The sequence below is a fragment of the Enhydra lutris genome, unplaced genomic scaffold, assembly GCF_002288905.1.
Source record: "Enhydra lutris kenyoni isolate GAN:26980312 unplaced genomic scaffold, ASM228890v2 scaffoldscaffold15, whole genome shotgun sequence".
In the NCBI taxonomy this organism is placed as follows: domain Eukaryota; kingdom Metazoa; phylum Chordata; class Mammalia; order Carnivora; family Mustelidae; genus Enhydra; species Enhydra lutris.
In genome coordinates this window covers 62,748,482-62,766,711 of record NW_019154099.1, presented here as the reverse complement: position 1 = coordinate 62,766,711, position 18,230 = coordinate 62,748,482, and the positions used below count along the sequence as shown (strand labels likewise).

At 63.2% G+C, this 18,230-nt stretch overlaps 1 protein-coding gene across 1 annotated transcript in view; it reads right to left on the bottom strand.

Annotated features, from left to right (window-relative positions):
- The window catches only part of LOC111147046 (MCF.2 cell line derived transforming sequence like), a 127,089-nt gene that overhangs the window by 10,747 nt on the left and 98,112 nt on the right, over positions 1-18,230 (bottom strand). The window contains exons 6-19 of the mRNA XM_022502910.1: positions 13,656-13,775; positions 11,279-11,395; positions 10,642-10,791; positions 9,911-10,035; positions 9,332-9,446; positions 6,135-6,254; positions 5,621-5,812; positions 4,986-5,177; positions 4,361-4,520; positions 3,670-3,740; positions 3,374-3,450; positions 2,827-2,893; positions 1,862-1,977; positions 631-700 (exon numbers count right to left, since the gene is read on the bottom strand). Of these exons, the coding sequence (XP_022358618.1) occupies positions 631-700; positions 1,862-1,977; positions 2,827-2,893; positions 3,374-3,450; positions 3,670-3,740; positions 4,361-4,520; positions 4,986-5,177; positions 5,621-5,812; positions 6,135-6,254; positions 9,332-9,446; positions 9,911-10,035; positions 10,642-10,791; positions 11,279-11,395; positions 13,656-13,775 (1,692 nt within the window). The remainder of the gene's footprint in view (positions 1-630; positions 701-1,861; positions 1,978-2,826; positions 2,894-3,373; positions 3,451-3,669; positions 3,741-4,360; positions 4,521-4,985; positions 5,178-5,620; positions 5,813-6,134; positions 6,255-9,331; positions 9,447-9,910; positions 10,036-10,641; positions 10,792-11,278; positions 11,396-13,655; positions 13,776-18,230) is intronic.

Below are 18,230 nucleotides of genomic sequence, written 5' to 3'. Positions count from 1 at the left end.
TGGCCGGGGCCCCCACTTTGAGAAGCAGTGACCTCCAGCGTGACCCCTCCCCCAACTCCCAAACTGCAGTGAGCAGCTGAGCAGCGGCCAGACGCAGGGCAGCGACAGGCCCCTCCTCCTTCCTCTGCGCTCGGCCCCACGCCACGCGGATGTGTCTGGGCCTCTGTGTCACTGTGTCGTGAAAATGAGCAGCTTGGCCACACACTCCCTGCCGCTCCGCGCACAGGGCACCGAGATGGGCCTGAGAGGAAAGCCCCGTCCTGCTCCCTCCACTTCTCCCAGCCCGGAAGGAGCTGGACGGCCATGTCAAAGAGGGGAAAGGGGAGGCGACCGTCCCAGGCCCGCTTGCTGGGGGGCTGCTGACCAGGGCGAGACCAGACACAGCCACCAGCTCAAGAAGTCCAGCTGCGTTCCACTGCACATGAGCCGTCAAGACAGATACGTTCTGATTCCGGTGCTTCTGAGCCCATGACTGGCTCAGAGAAAACCGTGTCTCAGGCAGCCCGGGGACACGTGCACTCGGTGACCCCAGGGGTTAGGAGACTGCGACAGGGTCTGAAGTCATGACTGTGTCCCGCGGAAACTTTAACAAGGATGGCCCGGCACAGCGCACGTCAGGACAACACATACCCGTTCCAGGAAGCACCTCCCAACCAGCTCCGGGCAGTCCGTGTAGCTCTCCAGCTCCCTGAGGAATATCCTAGGCAGAGAAGGTTCCCCTTAGGTCACATGAAGAGCCAGAGGAGACACCAGCCACGGATAAATAATGCTACTTCCCAATTTCCTCTTATTTCTGACCCGGGACAGTCGGGGACTGTGAGCCGGGCTCCCCGGGAGTTGCTGCGGCAAACTCAGGTTTAAGCAGACCTGGCCCCTTCATGGGTCCCTTCGGGTCGCTGGCGTTGGTGTCCACACAGGAGTTAGGACAGCTACTTCTCTACCAGCTGGACAGGGAGGCGGGTGGGAGCCGGGCCTGCTGTGAGCACCCGCCCACACCCACCCAGCTCTGCAGGTGCGCACCGCCCGGGAGCCTGGGGTCAGTCCCACCTCGGTGGGGGCTGCCTGGGCTCAGCTCACGGCGGCTTCGAGCCCCCAGCGGCCCAGGCCCGTGGCCTGGCCCGAGCTGAGGTCATCTGACCTGTGCCCCCTCCGTGGGAAGAGAGGGGTCCGAGGGGTCCAGCAGCAGATGGGTGCCCCCCTGTGAGCAAGTGGGTGACAGGCCAAAAGCATGTGGTCGGACCGAAGTCCCCAGTACCCCCACAAGCCCAGAGGAGGCTTCACTGTCAGTCCCACTGCCCCCCTCCCCCACCGTGCATCCTGTCTGCCTCCGCACGTCCTTTCCCACACGCTCACGCAAACTGCCACGGGCAGCCAGGGGTAGGCGGCTGCAGGAGGGCCCTTCGTACCTCCCCCAAAGCCACGGCAACCACCGACAGCGCTCGTGAGGGGAGAAGAGGCAGGACAGGAATGTCTGCCATTGCCTCCTTCTCAAGGACGAACTTGGGGACAAAATGGGCCTTGCCAAGTGGTGTGATTTTGGTGCCACCCCAGAGGGCCAAATGCTGAGGGCCACACTGAGCGGGGCTGGCCACTGCTTGCCCGACAGGAGTGGGGGGTGCTCTTGTGTCCTCAAAGCCCCAGCTACTGCCCAGCGGGAGGACGGTCCACTTATAACGGCCCGCAGGCGCCTCCCAGCTGAGCCGCTGTCCTGCGGCAGCCCCTGAGCACCTGTCCCTGGGAGGAGGAAGGGATGCTCTCCACCGGCAGGCCATGGCCCGGGGCCCGCGTGCAGCGGGCTCCCTGTGGGCGCGGTCTCAGGGGCAGACCCCACTGGGCAGGCGTGGTCAGAGGGGGGCCTGACCTGTTATGAAAGTGGTAAATTTCCTCCATGTTCCCAAACAGAATGTCCTTCTTGTTCTGGAGACCCGGTGACACGAGGTGCGCCATGAGCGGGTTTTCGAGTTCTGCAGCGTAGCCCTGCGGAGGAGGGGAGAGGCTGGGAGGGACGCCGGGCTCCGTGGACTGTGATGGGCTCTGCGGACAGTCAGCAGGTAGGGGACGCCTCCCAGGACTTAGAGAGTGAATCCACCACGATGAATTCATGGACCGTTTCTGAGATGACCACCCAGACCCGCACAGAGAAACAGGAGTGACTACAGACGGCGCCATTTTTAGGGGTTGTGAGGGCTTCCATCCTCTGCCTTTCAACCTCTTGACACTCATATAACTGGTATAAAGGAGAAAAATTTTATGTGTACTCCATGATGAATCATTTCAGTGTCTACACCCCTGTAACCACCACCCAGACCAAGATCTAGAACATTCCAGTGCCTACAAGCCCTGAGGCCTCTACTCTGCTCCTCCACACAGACGGGGCAGCTCAGCTGTTCCTGCAAGGGAATCCCACACAGTCCTGTCTGACCCCTGCTCCTAACACGCTCCTGGTGTCAGCCACGCTCCCCCGCAGCCACGCTCCCGGGACAGCCACACTCCTGGGGTCAGCCACACTCTTAGGGTCAGCCACGTTCCAGAGTCAGCCACACTCCAAAGTCAGCCACGCTCAAGGGTCAGCCCTGCTCCTGGGTCAGCCACACTCTGGGATCAGCCACGGTCCCAGGTCAGCCACGCTGTCTTCCTTGTTGCTGGAGCAGGTCCCTGTGCCGAGGCAACCACATCTCCTCGTCCCTGGTCCCACTGATGGATGAGTTCTTTCCAGCTTGGGACCGTCTGAGTAAAGCTGCCGTCCTCCTCTCACGCTCTCTGTGTAGGGTGAGCTAGTCTACAGGCTCTCGGGGGCGCCTCTGCCGGTCCCCCACGCAGGCTCACCTCCAGGACACAGAGCAGCTCTTCCACATAGACCCGTTCCGTATCCAAGAGCTCGTTCATCACATGCCTGTGGCCAGAGATGTGTTAGAGCTGGAAGGGCACAGAGAGAAGCCCCCCAAGGCGGGATGCATGGGGAAGAGGAGGGGTCAGGAGAGAAGCAGCACCGGCCCGTGGTGCGGCAAAGTGGAGCCAGGGGCGGGTCAGGGCAGTGAGCACGGCTGCACATCTGTCTCCGGTGAACCACACGGTCTCACCACTGGGGGCTTGAATGGGGGCGGCGGGGGGACCGGCCATTTCAATCACCAAAATTCTGCCTAAGGAACCAGGGACAAAAGACTCTTCTAGGGAAAACCAGCTCTGTCTTGGCTCTGGACGTGGTCTCACCAGACAGACAGACCCACGCGTGCCCACATGCGCTTTGTGACACCCACATGGGGGTGGACATGTACAGACCCCACCCCCTTGGGCCCATCGATGTTCAGACCCCCTGTGGCCAGAGGCTGAGATCTAAGAGGTCGCACGTGCCGTACCCGGACCAGGCACTCACCTCCGCAAGATGGCCAGGCTCTCCTCCTCATCCCCTGCCGAACTGCTCCGGCCTGGCCGGCTCTCGCTCATCTCGCTCTGGGGAGAGAACCACACGCGCTGCCTCCAGCGTCCAGACACGAGAGGGTGCGGCCCTACGACCTGACTTCAAGGAACCCACCCTCACTTCTGCTGGGTAGGGAGCTGCGGTCCCATGCAGGGACGGTCCCACGGCACGGGCCAGGCAAGGGAGCTGGGGGGCGGGACTGGACCAGAAGGAGAGCCACCATGGGAGTGCGGCCTGGACAGTGGCCTCACCTTGGCCCTCCTGTAGGGCCCTCTCCAGAGCCCGCTGCCCTCAGAACTGTTCTCAGAGCCTCTCCGGCTGCCTGGTTTGGGAAGAAAGGAGGAAGGAAGGTGTCGCTTCGTATCTTCCTGCCTGCAGGGGAAAGGCTGCACCCGGGAGCTGGGAGCGCCTGGCACTGTTGCAGAAACTGGAGCAAGCCCTTCGCCCAGGAGGGGCATGGAAGCCGAGGAAACGCGGAGCAGAGGGAGGCAGGTGGGAGGCCGGGGAGGGAACATGGAGCCGAGGCTGTGTACACACAGGACCCGGAACCCCTGGGCCAGGGGCACGGTCTCCTCCGATGGGAGACGCATGCTGTGGAGGCGATGGGCGGGAGTCGGCTCTCCAGGGTCTCACCACCTTACGGCCTCCTTGTCGAAGCCCCGACGCGGACAGCAGGCAGAGGCTGCCACAGAAGGGGCTCTGGGGAACGGCGTGGCCACTCGCTCGGCCTCGGAGGAGACCACGAGGAGTTGGGGCTGCGGGGGGCTTTGGGCCGCGGTCGGAGAACTATTCCGGCAACAGCACCGAGGACAGACAGGCTGAGACAGACGAGTCCAGAAAGAGCCCCATGATGGCTAGCAGACAGCACGCACTGGGCACGTGCCAGTAACACTTTATTCACAAGGGCCCGCCACGGCCTGGAAGGACAGCGACAGCACACACCTGGAGAGGGGCAGGGTGATTTCGTGAGCGCCTCTGGCCGGGGGGCCACGGGCTGCACGGGCCGCATCTGCTTGGCCGCCAGCTTCTTCAGGCTGGCCTGTCTCCGGTGGAACATCTCCTCCATGCCCTCTTGCTTCTGGAAGACCTTTTGCACGTGCTCCTGAAGGGACAGGGCGAACAGACTCGAGAGTAAGAGACGCCACCAGTGTCAGAAGCAAGCTCTCCCCTGTGACTGGGACTCAGCTGCCACACAGCAACCCTGCACTCGAGCGCTTGCTGCGGCTGGAGACGTGGGACGGCGTGGACGTGGACGGTGGACTTGGGGTGAGAGTCCACTGGAAGGGAGGGACATGAGGCTGCCACGGGTCTGAGGACAGTGGGCCGGGCGGGAGTGGGGCCCCGGGGTCAGTGAGACATGTGGCAGGGCCCGCAGTGGCTGCTCCGGCAAGAACGCGGTCCTTGCAGGGAAGGACCCTGGGGGCAGGAAGACCGCTCTGGAGGAGCCACTGTAGGAAGAGAAACTGAGCCGCACGACTGTCCAGGACACTCTGAGAGGTCACGGCAGGATTCTTCCGCACACCCCGGAGTGGCTCCCCACTGTCGGCACAGGCCCGGCTCTGCTCACCATCAGGTCTTTCGTGAGGATGGATTCGTAGTCCTGGTAAACCTTACTGAGCTCCTGGATCTTGTTCTCTGCACCGGTCGCCAGAAATTTCTCGATTTCCTGCAGGGCCGCCTCAGCGCCGTCCTGGGACTGGCACTTGTCCACTGGCTGCGAAGCCAGCAGGTAGATGCCCTGGTCGCACCATTTCATGGACTGGACACAGCGAGCGTGGCCGAGGGAGAGAAGGGCACCATCAGAGGCCGTGTCCTGGCGGGTCGGGAGGTGTGCTCTGCCTGGCCTCCTCCCGGCCATCCTGCCCCCACCACCCTGATCTGGGACTGCGTGAAGTGTCAACAAACACGGGGCCCGGGCGGAACTCGTTCCCACAGAGGCCATGCAGGAAATTAGCCATACGCTGGCTTTGGTCCTTGGGAAGAACCAACCGTCACTGGAGGCAGGGAATTCTAGAGAATGGGCCACGGGGACTGTGGTGAGCGGGGACTGTGGTCAGGGGGGATGGAGCCAGCCACGCGGGGACTGTGGTTGGTGGGGACTGTGGTCCACAGGGAAGGACCCAGCCACGCAGGGACTGTGGTCGGCGGGGACTGTGGTCTGTGGGGATGGAGCCTGACGTGGGGTGGCAGCAGGGTTCTCACCGCTTCCAGGAGGTGGTGCAGCTCCAAGGACTTGCTGAGTAACTCCCTCCGCCGCTCCACCTCAGCCGTGAGCTGCTCACACAGGTGCCGGAGCTCGTGGCACTTGGGGCGGATGGAGTCCACGGCATAGTGCTTGCTGTCGATGAGCTGCTCACCCTCCAGGGACAGGCCGCGAGCACGCTCCACGGAGGCCTGCGGAGACAACCGCCCAGACGTGTGGCTCAGGGTCGGTCGGTGAAAGCGCACAGCCTTCTGGGAGGGTCAGCGGGCTGGGGGTGGGGGTGGGGAGGTGACAGTGGGAGGAGTCTGGGGTGGGGGTTGAGAGTGGGAGGGGTGGGGGGTGAGAGTAGGAGGGGTCGGTGGGGTCAGGCAGAGGCTGTGCTGCCCTCCCTCGGCTCTGGGACGTCCTCCATCGGATGGCGAGAGAGCCCCCTGCCCCCGCCTGCCCAAGTGATAGCCCGGTGCCCTGAACACCCCCAACTGCCCGCTGCCCACACCCGCCCCATGTGCTCACACTCGACTTGTCCTCGAAGCTGGCGAGGTCCTTCAGGAGGTGCTCTGTGTGCGCCCGGCTGTTGCCCACGTCGGTGAAGGTTGCTATCTTCTGGGCCAGTGCATCTAAGGAGGCTTTGACCTGAGACACAGAAGGGGCAGGAGGCCCGGGCCCAGGTCAGGCATGGAGGGAGGAGAGAGGAGCCAGGCCCTCCTCGGGAAGCGGGGCAGAGGGACACACGCTCAGAAGTCACAGCCTACGGGGCAGCTCTCCCGTGCGTGAGAACAACGCTCTTCCTCTGAGCCCGGGAGCGAGGCACGATGTCCGCTGTCACTGTTTAGCCGGAGTAGGACGGCCACGCCTGCACAGAGAAGCGGAGTCGCCAGCAGCGAGACGATGGACAGGCGGGAGAGGGGAGAACCAAGCTGTCCCTGTTTGCACAAGACCTAATCGTCTATGTAGAAAATCCCCCAAACTCTGCCAAACTAACAGAATATAAGTGAGTTCAGCAAGGTGTCGGGATAAACGCACGAAAATCAGTTGTATTTCTCCGTACAGCAAGGAGTATGCAAACACCAGAATTAAAACCACCATCTACAGTTGCTCAAAAATGAACGACTGGGGTGTAAAATCAAGCCAAACCCCCACTGAGCTGGTCTGAAAAGTGCCGAGTGGTGGCGAGGAGCCTCGGAGCACCCGGGGGACGGACACTGTCGACTGCAGGCCGACGTGGGAAAGACGGTGACGGGCCCCAGAAGCAGATGGAACACCATCCTGTCAAAGCCAGCAGAACTCCGTAGATCTAGAAAGACTGTTTGAAAATGTGTGTGGAAAAGCAGAGGAACCGGAGGAACTAAGATGATTTGGGGCTCGAGAGGCGGGGGAGGAAAGGCCCCCCGGCCTCAAGTCCAGGGCACGGCCCGAACCGTGAGACGGCGTCGACGACGGATGGGCCCGAACGGATCCGCGCCCCGGTTCTTGACGAAAGGGAAAGCAGGCTGCCTTTTTGACAAAGGCCGTCAGACACCCAGAGACAAAAAACCGGGCTGTGCCCTGACTCGGCCCACGCGTGGGTTAACTCAGAACGGATTGTGGGCTTAATCGAAATCAAAGATGTCACGGAGGAAAAGCCCCGGAGAACATACTCGGGACCGAGGTTTTAGGATCGATGCCAGAAGTATGATCCTTCACAGAAAAACCGACAAAGTGGACTTTATTGAAACGACAACCTTTGGCATCGGAAAGCCCGTCCGAGGATGGAGAGACGCGGACCGGCTCAGGAGCAGCTGCTCCGGCCTCACACCTGACCAGGACTAGGAGCCAAATCCCAGCTGTGAAACACCCAAACCCAAACCCAAACCAAGATGATCCAGTCAGAAAATGGGCAGCAACGGGAGGAGAGGCTTTTCCCCTAGATGGACCGCGGACTGGGGAGCCGGGAAGGCGGCTCCATGTCACCGGCCGCAAGGGGGACGCTCGGCAGAGCCACAGCGAGAGTGGGGCGTCGGCAGCAATGAGGGCGCTGAGAAGCCGCGCCCCTTCTGCCTGCCGCTGGGCGCACGAGGCGGCGCTCCGGGAACTGGTCGCAGCTTCTCAGCCAAACGTGCGGCCACCACGACCTGCGGTCCCGGGTCTAACCTCAGAACGACAGCTATGTTCACACAAAAGGCCGGACGTGACGCTGACGACAGCTTTTCCACCACAGCCAAATCCTGGAAACAGCCCAGATGTTCCTCAACAGGGGAAGGGTAAGCCGTGGCTCCCCCACTCCCCAGGACCCTGAGTACCCAGTGGCAACAAGAGTGAACTTGCAACACCTGCACTGACCCTGCAGAGAGCCAGGCCCAGAGGGCTCCCCACTTCTAGAACATTCCTGAAGTGATGGCATACGGAGACAAGAGTAGATCTGGGGTTGCCAGGGCTTCAGGAGGAGGTGGGGTGGGAAGGGATGGGGCTCAAAAGGGGGATGAGGGTTCAGGAGGGGTAGGGGTGGGGGGATGTGGGTTCAGGAGGGGAGGGGAGGGAGGGGATGTGGGATCAGGAGGGCAGGGGTAGGTGGCGTGGGAGGGAGGCGTGTCTACAGTAGGGAACCCGGGTCTGTGCTGGGACAGGATATTCCGTGTGCCGACCGCGTCCGCGTGAGCCCCGCGACCCCGAGCTCGTCTGGGGAGACGCGTCTCTGTGGGAAGCCGCCCGAGGGTCCGAGGGGTCTGGCTGGGTTATTTCACAAACACACACGAGTCCGCCGCTGGGCGTTTGTCGTGAGTCTGGAGAGCCTTCCTCAGCCCCCCGGAAGGAGGTGACGCAGGACTCGCCTCTCTGCAGGTCACGGGCTGGCTGGGGTCACCTCTCCGTCCAACCAGAGCTCCTGCACGCGTGTGCTACTGAACAAATCCTGTGTTCCCCGAAAGGTGACTTTCAGGACTCTGGGGACATCGGGACGCGCGGTCCGCTCACCTGGCCTCGGCCACGGTCTTGTGGCTGCGTCACACTGCACTTGGGGTCCTTATTTCTCGCGCACTTGGGAGTCCCCCCACCTTGACCAGAGGGACCAGGAGAAATGTCATTACGTGGCAGGACGAGGACACGTGGACGGCTCGGCACGCTCCCATAAATAATGATCAAGGCTTTGGTGGAGTCCCATCCAGACTGACACCACGGCTGGCCTTATGCCCGTGCGTCACCCACGTGCGTCACCCCGGTATCACCTGTGTGTCACCCCCTTGTGTCACCAAGTGTCACCCCCATATCACCCCATCACCCCTGTGTGTCACCCCGTATCACCTGTGTGTCAACCCCGTGTGTCACCAAGTGTCACCCCCACGTCACCCCCACAGCACCCCTGTGTCACCCCGGTGCGTTGCCCCATGCGTTACCCCACAGCCTGTGCTACGGAGCCGGCCCGACTGTTGCTCTTGGTTCTGTGGGCCCGGGGCCGTGTCAGGCGCGCAGCAGGCGCAGGACACCAGGTGAGGGAGCGCACAGACGGCCCCGGGACCGTCCGCCGGGGACACGGAGGGCAGCGCACGCCGACCGCAGACAGCGGAACCTGCTGGGGCAGCGGCTCCCGGCCACACGTGCCGGGGTCTGGTCCCGCCGGGTCTCGCGGCTCGTGTGGCAGACAGAGACCGCCGACTGCCACGGTCACCTGGGCAGCTGGGCCGCCGCGGCCGGTGGATCTGGGCCACTCGCCAGCTGCCTGCGCTCAGGCCGCTCACCTCGCGGAAATCCTGCTCGAACTGCCGCAGCTGCAGGCACTGCCGGAGCTTCTGCTCGTGCTTCGCCCAGAACTCATCGAAGGCGGCCTCGGTCTCGGTCAGCTGGTCCAGGAGCCTGGGTGCCGGAGAGGCCGTAAGGGAGCGGGTGGCTGACCTGGGCTGTGGGCTCCGTGTCTATGGCCTGCCACCCCCCTGCCTCCCCTCTGCGCACTGCACGCGGGACTCGTGGGGACGACCTGGCCGGGGCCTGGTGGACGGGCTCCCCGCAGAGCCGCTGCCCCCGCACCTCACACCCGGGGGCCGCCCGCACCCCTGGGGTCCGCGGCAAAGGGCAGGGCAGAGCGGGCAGTGGTTTGGGCTTCCGTCTGCAGACGTCCTCTGGAGGCGAAGTGGGCATCGAGCCAACATCCCCTGACCCCGCACCGGCTTTCTCTGGGGTTTGGACGGCAAGCTTGTCAGCGGTAAGGACACACGGCGCCCTTGCTTCCCATTAGGAGGAGGAGATGGGGCCCCTGTGTCCTCTGTTGGCCTGTCCTCAGGCCAGGGCCTCCTGCTCCCGCCCCCGGCCAGGGCCCTCACCTCTGCACAGTGGTCTGGTTGTCTAGCTGGTCCTGGTTCAGGCTCTGCTCCCCACACTTGCCCAGAGGCTCCCTGATGTTCTCCAGAAGGCTCCGCCCCTCGTCTAGTGCCAGCTTCATGTCCTCCTGTGGGAACAGCACAGCGCCCAGCACCCGGGCTCACTCCCACGTCTCCCATAGAGCTGCCGAAGGACGGCAGGCGTCCAGAGATTCCTCTGGCTGTGGCCAGGGCACAGTGAGGGCTACGGGTCACTTGGGGGCAGTGGGAGGAGGTAAGAGACCAACAGGAAACTGGACCTCTACGTGCCGGCTTCTGCGGCGTCCTCACCGCCAGAAGCGAGGGGAGTGCGGGTTCCTGGGGGTGGGGCCAGCCCTGACCCAAAGCCACGGCCCGCCCAGCTCAGGCTCCCTGGATGCTGCCCCCCAGACCAGCCCGCTGTCCCCCACCTGCTGTCTGGGAGGTGTGGGCAGACACCCGGCCTTGCTTGTGCTAATCAGCAGCAGAAGCTCATGGCCAGCGGCCTGGCCGTCTGGACAGCAAAGGAGCCGCTCAGAGAGAGGCTACAGGCTTCCAGCTGCTCTCAGACCCCACGGCACCCAGGCCGCGTGCAGGAGAGGGAACGTACAGTCCTCGGAGAGCTCGCCGTGCTTTTGACGTGGCCGCAGGCCGGTCTTGCCCGAGGCACAAGGGGCCCCCTCCCCTCCCCCATCTCCCACAGAAGCCACACGTACCTTCGCTTTGTCCTTCTTCTCCGTGTGTGCGCAGAGCACTGAGTTCGTGGACGGCACGTCGTTGGGCAGCTCCGTCTCGGCCAGCTCGGTGCCAAAGGATTGCAGCATCTGAGCCGTCTGCTTTACCATGAGGGCGAAACCTTCGATCGCCTTGGGAAGAGGGGGACCGTCACTGAGCTGTGCACCGCGCACCCTCCTGCTGCCCAGAAAGCAGGTGTCTGGTGCGGAGCCCATGGGGGGCATCCTGGGGCAGAGGCGGGGCCCCAGCCAGCCTGACCCGCATCAGCAGAGGGGCTCCTGAGCCCCCGACTTGTCCAGAAACCTACCGGGCTCCGTCTACACGGGTCTTCCTCAGCTAGAGTCGTTCTACGCTCCGTCTCCCCCCACCCCAGGGGCTGTCCTTTCTGTCCGGTCTCTGAGCCCAGAGAAAACCCCTCCCAGACTCATTACTCATGTTGCTGCTTTAGATGACTGAGGTCCACTGAGACCATCTCCTCATTCTTGGGGAACACAACTGAGGTTACTGGGACCACGTCTTTGGAAACGGCAGCGTCGTCATGCAAAATCTATCCGGCTGATCAGGTCGGGATCAGGGAGACGTACAGACCACCCTGCATGCGGCCGGCCGGGGACTCACTGTGCGGTGACACAGCCACTTGGTGTGGCAGTAATCCAGGGTCCCGCCCAGGTCCTCGGTGAGCTGGGACTTGTCGATGTAACCGTGTAATTCTGGTACTGAGCTCAGCATTATGACCTGGAGGAGAGAAGCCACCCCCATGAGGAGACCACCCAGCAGATGGGGAGGGACGATGCTCTCCCGCTGGTCATGAGCGGCGGCCGCATGGACAGGAGGCATCTGGCTTTGGGCCCAGGCTTAACTCCTGCTCTACCCTCCGGGCTGGCCGACCAGCTCTCGGGGCCTCGGCACGCCCTGGGCTGTGCCGACTGAAGTCAGCATCGAAGGCTGGCATTCGAGCCCCAACGAGAGCTGGGCTCACAGCTGACACTGGGAGTCCTGAAGGCGCTATCAGCGACCTGGGGGGCTCCTGGCGGTAACTGAGCGGGACTCCGCCTCGAAAGGACGTCGGTTTGTCCCTATGCCCACAGAAACCCAGTGGGGTCACCGCAGGCATTCCAGAGTCCGGGCTGTGCCCTTCCGTGGGACCTAGGACGCTCTCCCCACGGACTTGCCTCACTTGCCCTTTCTGGGACATTCTGTCCACGAGTTCTGGATCAAGGCACAGACGTTGCTTTGTACGCTGTGGGACAGACGCTAGCAGACGTGTCCTGAGAGGTTGGTCCAAATGGCTGTGTTCACCATCTTGGGTGTCAGTTTAAAGCTCGGGTCTTGCCCAGGAGGTTCTGTCCCCAAAGGATGCCTGAGATGTCTGATCGTCATGATGTGGGGTGTCGCTGAATCCCACCCCCCGGGATAGCCCCATCAAGGAGGGAAACACAGTCCAGACTGTCCACAAAGCCGAGATCCTGAGAGCCACGACCTTCAGGCAGAAGCGGCTGAAGCGCCCGTGAGGCGGCTGGGGTCTCAGCAGAGAGGACTCCGCCCTCCAACAGCAAAGCCCGTCTCACCACCACATGACCAAAGCCCGGCCACCTTCCCCGTGACTCCCGGGTCCCAGCTGGACGCTGCACGCGCTTCGCATACGTTTACATGACAGAGAGGACATAGGACCGCTTCTCTTAAGGCTCCCTGTGCAGCCTGAGGTCAGCGCGCGGCGCCCAAACCGGACATTTTGCTAAAATGATCACATTTAGCAGGGGTGGACCCAAGAGATGTTTTCTACTTTCCAAGGGTTCTCGGCGATGGACCGGCAAGCTGCAGGCCCTGGCGGCGATTTCTGTGACCCTGTTCCTGAGAACTCACTGATTTGGACCAGTGGTGCCCTTTGCGGGGGAGACACGGTCCTTGGGACGGGCCCCGTCCGCTGTCCTCGGACGTCTGGTCACGACCTGCAGCTGCCAGGTCCGCTCGCCCTGAGTACGGGACCCGTGGTGCACGGGCTGGAGGAGACCGCGCACTGGTGGCTTTCGGGCTGGGCCACGACCATCCAGCGGTGTCTCCATGGCTTTGTCCTGGCCCGTCCCCAGGAAAGGGGCCATCAGAGGTGAAGGCATCTAGTGCTTCGGACCGGGAGCGCGCCGGCGTCCCCAAGACCCCCGGCCTGCGGTTTAGGGCTGCTGAGGGCAACTCGTCCATGAGCCCGTGACACCTCCCTCAGGGCCCCTGACCGCGCAGAGCGCCTGCCAGCCGGCGCACCAAGGAAGAGGCATAGGCCTCATGGACAACCAATGCCATAGGACGCATGGGCCGGCAAATCTGGTACGTGCGGTCAGGAGCTTACGAGGCCTGGGGCTGGCCCTGTACGTTCTCATTCTCTTTGCACCAGAAAACAAGTGATTTCCTGGAGGACACATGCACCGGGGCCCCTCGCCCATGCTGCCCCCAGAGGAGCTGGCGAGACTGAGCAGGGATCACGGGAAACCGGCTTCCTGTGGGCACCCAGGTAAGGGACCCTACGCGGCCTTCTGTTCTCAAGGACGGGGGCGGAGGCATGCAGTGCCCTCTCTGGGGCTGCCCGGGGGCCACCCACCCCGCTGCTGGCTCCCTCGCTGGCCCCCATTCCCCTGGCCCCTGCCTTGTCCTCAGCACCGGCAGAGCCGTCCGTTCCTCACTAGGAGGGTGACGATGGCTCTCAGCCCGCTGGCCTCTCTTTTTCTTCAGCCTGACCCTCGCCGGTAAGAATGTTCCAGACTCGTGGCTCTCAGCGCCTGCAGCCCACAGTGACCTGCCCAAGGCACAGTGGGGACGCGCGCTCCCCGGGGAGCAGCAGGGAGGGAAGGCCCGTGTGCGCGGACCAGCCCTTCCCACCAGAGCCACGTGGTCTGCGTGGCCGCCGTGCGGGGGGTGGGCCCTGGGAGCTTCGTTCTTGCGCGTGGCCCAGAGCACGGTGACAGACACTCAGTCCGCCTGCAGCGTGGACACAGGACACACTTACCGGCACCTTCATGTTGAAGTCATCTCTGTTGAATTTGAGCGCCAGGTCTGAGAGGGTCCTTTGGAGCAACCCCGTGGGCCGCAGAACCAGCACAAGCCGGAGGTTTGCCGGGAAGGACGCCTGCAGGGGGAGAGCAGGGCCGTGGGCCGGCGTGCGGCGGGGCATGGGGCCTGGCGCCGGCCGTGGGCCGCACGGTCCGCATGGGGGTATGAGCAGAAGTGGCTGCTGACACCGGGCTCTGGAGGGATAGCCCCTTTCTGAAAAGGAAGGAGAAGGTGGGGCTGCTGGCAAACACCCTGAGGTTAGCAGCTCTGAGTCTAAAGCTCATTACACTTGTTCTAGGCCGAATGGCGAACCTCAGAGTCACATGTCAAGTCCAAACCCCAGTGTCTTGGGACGTGACTTTCAGAGACAAGGTCTTTCCAGAGCTGACCAGGTTTGCACGAGGTCATTACCGCGGCCCCTGAGCCAATGTGCCTGGTCCTTACGGAAGGGAGACACTCGAGCACGGACACACACGGAGACGCCACGTGAAGACGGTAGACACATCTGCCAGCCGAGGAGCCCCAGAGGCCACCAGGAACTTCCAAAAGCTGGGGACAGGGACCGTGTCCGGCTCACGGCCCCAGGACCAACTGCCAGCACCTACACCTCAGACCTCCAGCTCCAGACTGTGGGGCAGTGATCTGCCGTTCCCAGCCCCCCAGTCTGGGGGCGCTTTGCGAGGACAGCCCCAGGGAACCAAGACACTTGTCAAATGAACAGGAAGCCATAGAGACCCGCAGATGTGTCGTAAAACAAAGACAGGGATTAGCTCACATGCCTCTAGAAACAGTCACCCCAATACACTTGCAGACCAGCCCTGCCCACAAGGGGCGTGACCTCGGGCAAGTGCCCGGCCTCCCGGTGCCTCTGTTTACCCATCTGGAACACTCAGCGTTCTGTGCTTGCACGGAGCCTCAGAAACGAGGCGTGACAGAGTCTTAGTAAAATCCCATTCCAGGCGCCGATTACTCCCAGACACTGATTTCCGGGGAGACCCCGTCACTGAAGGCAGAGGTTCTGAAGGAACTGAGTCGGATTTCCACGCGGCTGTGCCGAAGCAGCTGGAACATGACGTACAGCAGAGAACGGCACAGCCTGAGATGAGCAAAGCCCGCGGGGTGGCCCGGAGACCCTGCTGTGCCCACAGCTCCGTGTGTCCCAGCGTCTTCACCGTCCACCCGCCGACGGACGCTCCGGCTGCCGCTGTACCCCAGGGCCCCTCACATCTGCCTGCTCTCCGTAGGGCCGGCAGACTCAAGCCCCGGCGCCAGGAGCCAGCAGGGAGCCGCCCGGGCCTTCTCCCCGTGACCCTCCCCATCCTGGCAGGCGTCCTTGGGGACACAGAGGCGCCTGTCCATCTTCGTGAGGCCCTGGCAGCAGGACCTTGACAACACGTGTGCCCTGGGCCACCTTCCTCCCTGGGAAGCGGTCACTGCCTGGGTGTGGGCTGTCACTGAGCTGGTGACACCCCTGGTTGGGCCTCAGACCCGGGGCCCCCCGGAGTGTCTGATCTAGTGGGTGTCACAGGGGCTGGAGCTCCTGGGAGAAGCCGGTGCCTTAGGAGCAGGGACCCCGGGACAGCTCAGCTCCTGGCCCACAGGCCTTGGGGTCCCCCAGGTCAGCGGGTGGTGGGGTCCTGGTCTCTCCCCCAAAACCCCACAGCCGGATCTGCACTGAGCGGGTCTCTGGGGCCTCCAAGGCTGGGCCTGATCTCCATGTGACGGCAAGTCCCCGGAGCAGAAGAAAAGCCCGAGAAGGGCCCTGACCGAAGTCTGGACCCGTGGGCGTCAGCGTGACCCACGCTGGTGCCTTTGCCAGTGCCTAGACTGGTTGGTGGTTGGCCCTTACCCGGGCTCTCCTCGTTGCCCCTTCCTCTCACGCCCCGGGGCCAGTTCCAAAGCCAGTGACTCTCCCTCTGGCTCCTGCCCTGGGCTCCCCACTCCTTCCCTGAGCAGGCTCCACTCCCTGCCCCACACCGCCCTGAGCCCATTCCCCACAGAAGGGCCACGGGGACCCTGTGAGGAGTCAGCCGTGCCACGACACCCTTCTGAGCAAACCCTCCAGAGACATCCCCGCCCTGCAAACAGACCCGAGTCCAGACCCTGCCTGCGACAGTCTCCCCAACCTCAGCCCTGCCCGGTTCCCCCGGGGCCCGAGGGCCTCACTCCACGAGGAAACGTACCTGCCCCCACCTCTCTTCAGGTTCGCCCCCAAACACTCGGGTTCCCCAAACACGCATCTCCCAGCCGATTCTCCACTGTGCATGCCCCCGACCCAAGGCCACCGATGACCAGTGACCATCCTGGGGCTCCCATCCCCGCCCGGCCACCACCCGTGGGCCACAGGGCCCTCCTCGCCTTCCCTCACAGCTCTTTGCCCCCTGCCCGCCTGCACACCAGGCCCCCACGTTTGGGCGTGCTCCCACACCTCCTTGTTGGGGTTTGAACTGCCACCCCCTGACTGCTGACCCTGGGCTATGTCTCCAGCCCTGTGCGCTGGGCTTCTGGTGGGAGGCCCCCCACACCTGTGGGCACCATCATCCCCAGGGCCCCCAGGGCGCTGCTCACACTTGGTCATCCGTGGCCTCGGGATGGGAGGAAGCTCGCACCCTCCCCAGGGTCCCCGAAGTGTCTGTGCGGCCACTGTGGCCCTGGGGACAAGACGTGGGCAGCGGGGTGCTGAGCCGTGTCCCAGCATGGCCGGACACAGCCTCCACATTGGGGCACATCCACCTGCTGGCCCGCATCGGGCCCGGGGCACCCCGAGGTATCCCAGCAAACCACGCCAGGTGCCCATGGTGAGGCGCCCATCCTGGGTCCCGTTCACGTGGACAGCCCATGCCGTTCGGCTCCTTTGAGCAGAAAGGAAATGACTCCGAGGAACACTGGTGAAGGTCGGGGGCCCCGCGGGCAGATTCTGGGTCACCTTCGAAGAGAGAGCTGCACCAACCTGTCACCAGCGTCTGTGAAGCTTGCCACCACCATTTCAGGAAAGCTCCTTATGAAAGTCTCCCTCCGGAGGTGACAAGGGTCATCTTTTCTAAATTTCAGTATTGTTTTTATCACCCTCGTTTGGTCCTCTTGGCAGGTGTGCTGTGAGGACAGGAGTTTGGACTTAAAGAGGAAGCAGAGTCCGTCCCCCCGAGACTTTAGGAAGGTGAGCTCCGTGGGCGGCGGGGGCCACACGCTGCGGGGGTGGGAAACACGCCCTCCCCCGCCTGCTGTCTGCTCTGGTCTTTCCCATTCTTCCCCTACCGGAATCTTCCATGGACAGCGTGGCTCTAAGACTCTGGCCGTGTGAGAAGGCATTAGGGATCCACACACACATCCGAACACAAAGACCAGGAACCAGACTTTGGGCTGGAATCAGCCGTGTGTACTAGAGCTGGGAGGTGCCAGCATGAGGGTTTCACTGCGCGAGCGGGTAACTGGAAGGAGGCTTTGGGAGACAGGCACGGAACTCCTCGGTGATCACAGGAGGGTCGCAGCAGGCTCTGTGAGGTCAGAGGACGTTGTCTACTTTCCGACTTAGGGACGCACAGTGTGGTGGTCACACTAAGGTCATGTGGAGACAGAAAGAGGGTGAAGTGGTTTCTGGATAAACATCCTCGCGGCTCCTGTGCGTCCAGTGTCACCTCCACCGGGAGGCCCTCCTGGGGTTCACGTTGCTCATCTTCACACTGTCGGTGCTCAGCACTTTGGGCACAGCCTCCAGCAAGTGGCACCTGCTAGGAACTCACCAGCTTGTTCAGCGCAAGACTGTTCTTCCCGTGTGGAACCCGCACACAGCACGCTCTAGCTCTTCTCCACACACGGACGGCCCTGGCCTTCCAGGTGGAAACCACAGTCCCGCCCCACGCAGACTAACGCCTCCTTCCGCCGGAACTGCCTTCAGCTGCGTGCTCTGGGACACGCACGAGCTTGAATCAGGCCTCTCACCATGGAAACATGCACACTCCATCACGCGTCCCCAGAGGCTCACACCCATGCGTCCTGCGGGGGCTAACGTGGGAAACGGAGCCCCAGAGGAGCGCGCCCGGGTGTTTTCCAGAAGACACCTCATCCGTGGCCGGTGCGGACCGTCAGGCTGGGTCCACTTGTCTGCCCCTTTGTCCTCCAGCTGTGACCACGACCGTGACAGGCGAGCGCGCCCATCGCTCCCGGCAGCCCCGGAGAGCTGACACCGGAGACCCGGCAAGCCTGCGTTGGGGGACCCTGGACTCGGGCTCCTTATTTGTCTGTCCCGAGCCAAGCTGAAGGCTTCTGGACAGAAACAGCTCCTCCTGACGAGGGAGGCCTTGCTCAGGAGCCGGCGCACACGGTGGCTAAAAATAGCCCCAAATTCCAGCCTTAGGGGCGTGCGGTATTGCACTCAGGTGGCCAGACCTATCTGCACTGTGCCACCGGCTGGCAGCAAACTGTGGCCAGGCGCTCGGGGACTGTCCATGGGGTAGAGCTGCGCCGCAGCAGGAATCCTCTCAGGGGCCCCGACCGGGCTGCTGCGGGGCGATGCTTCCCCAGAGCGCCCCCG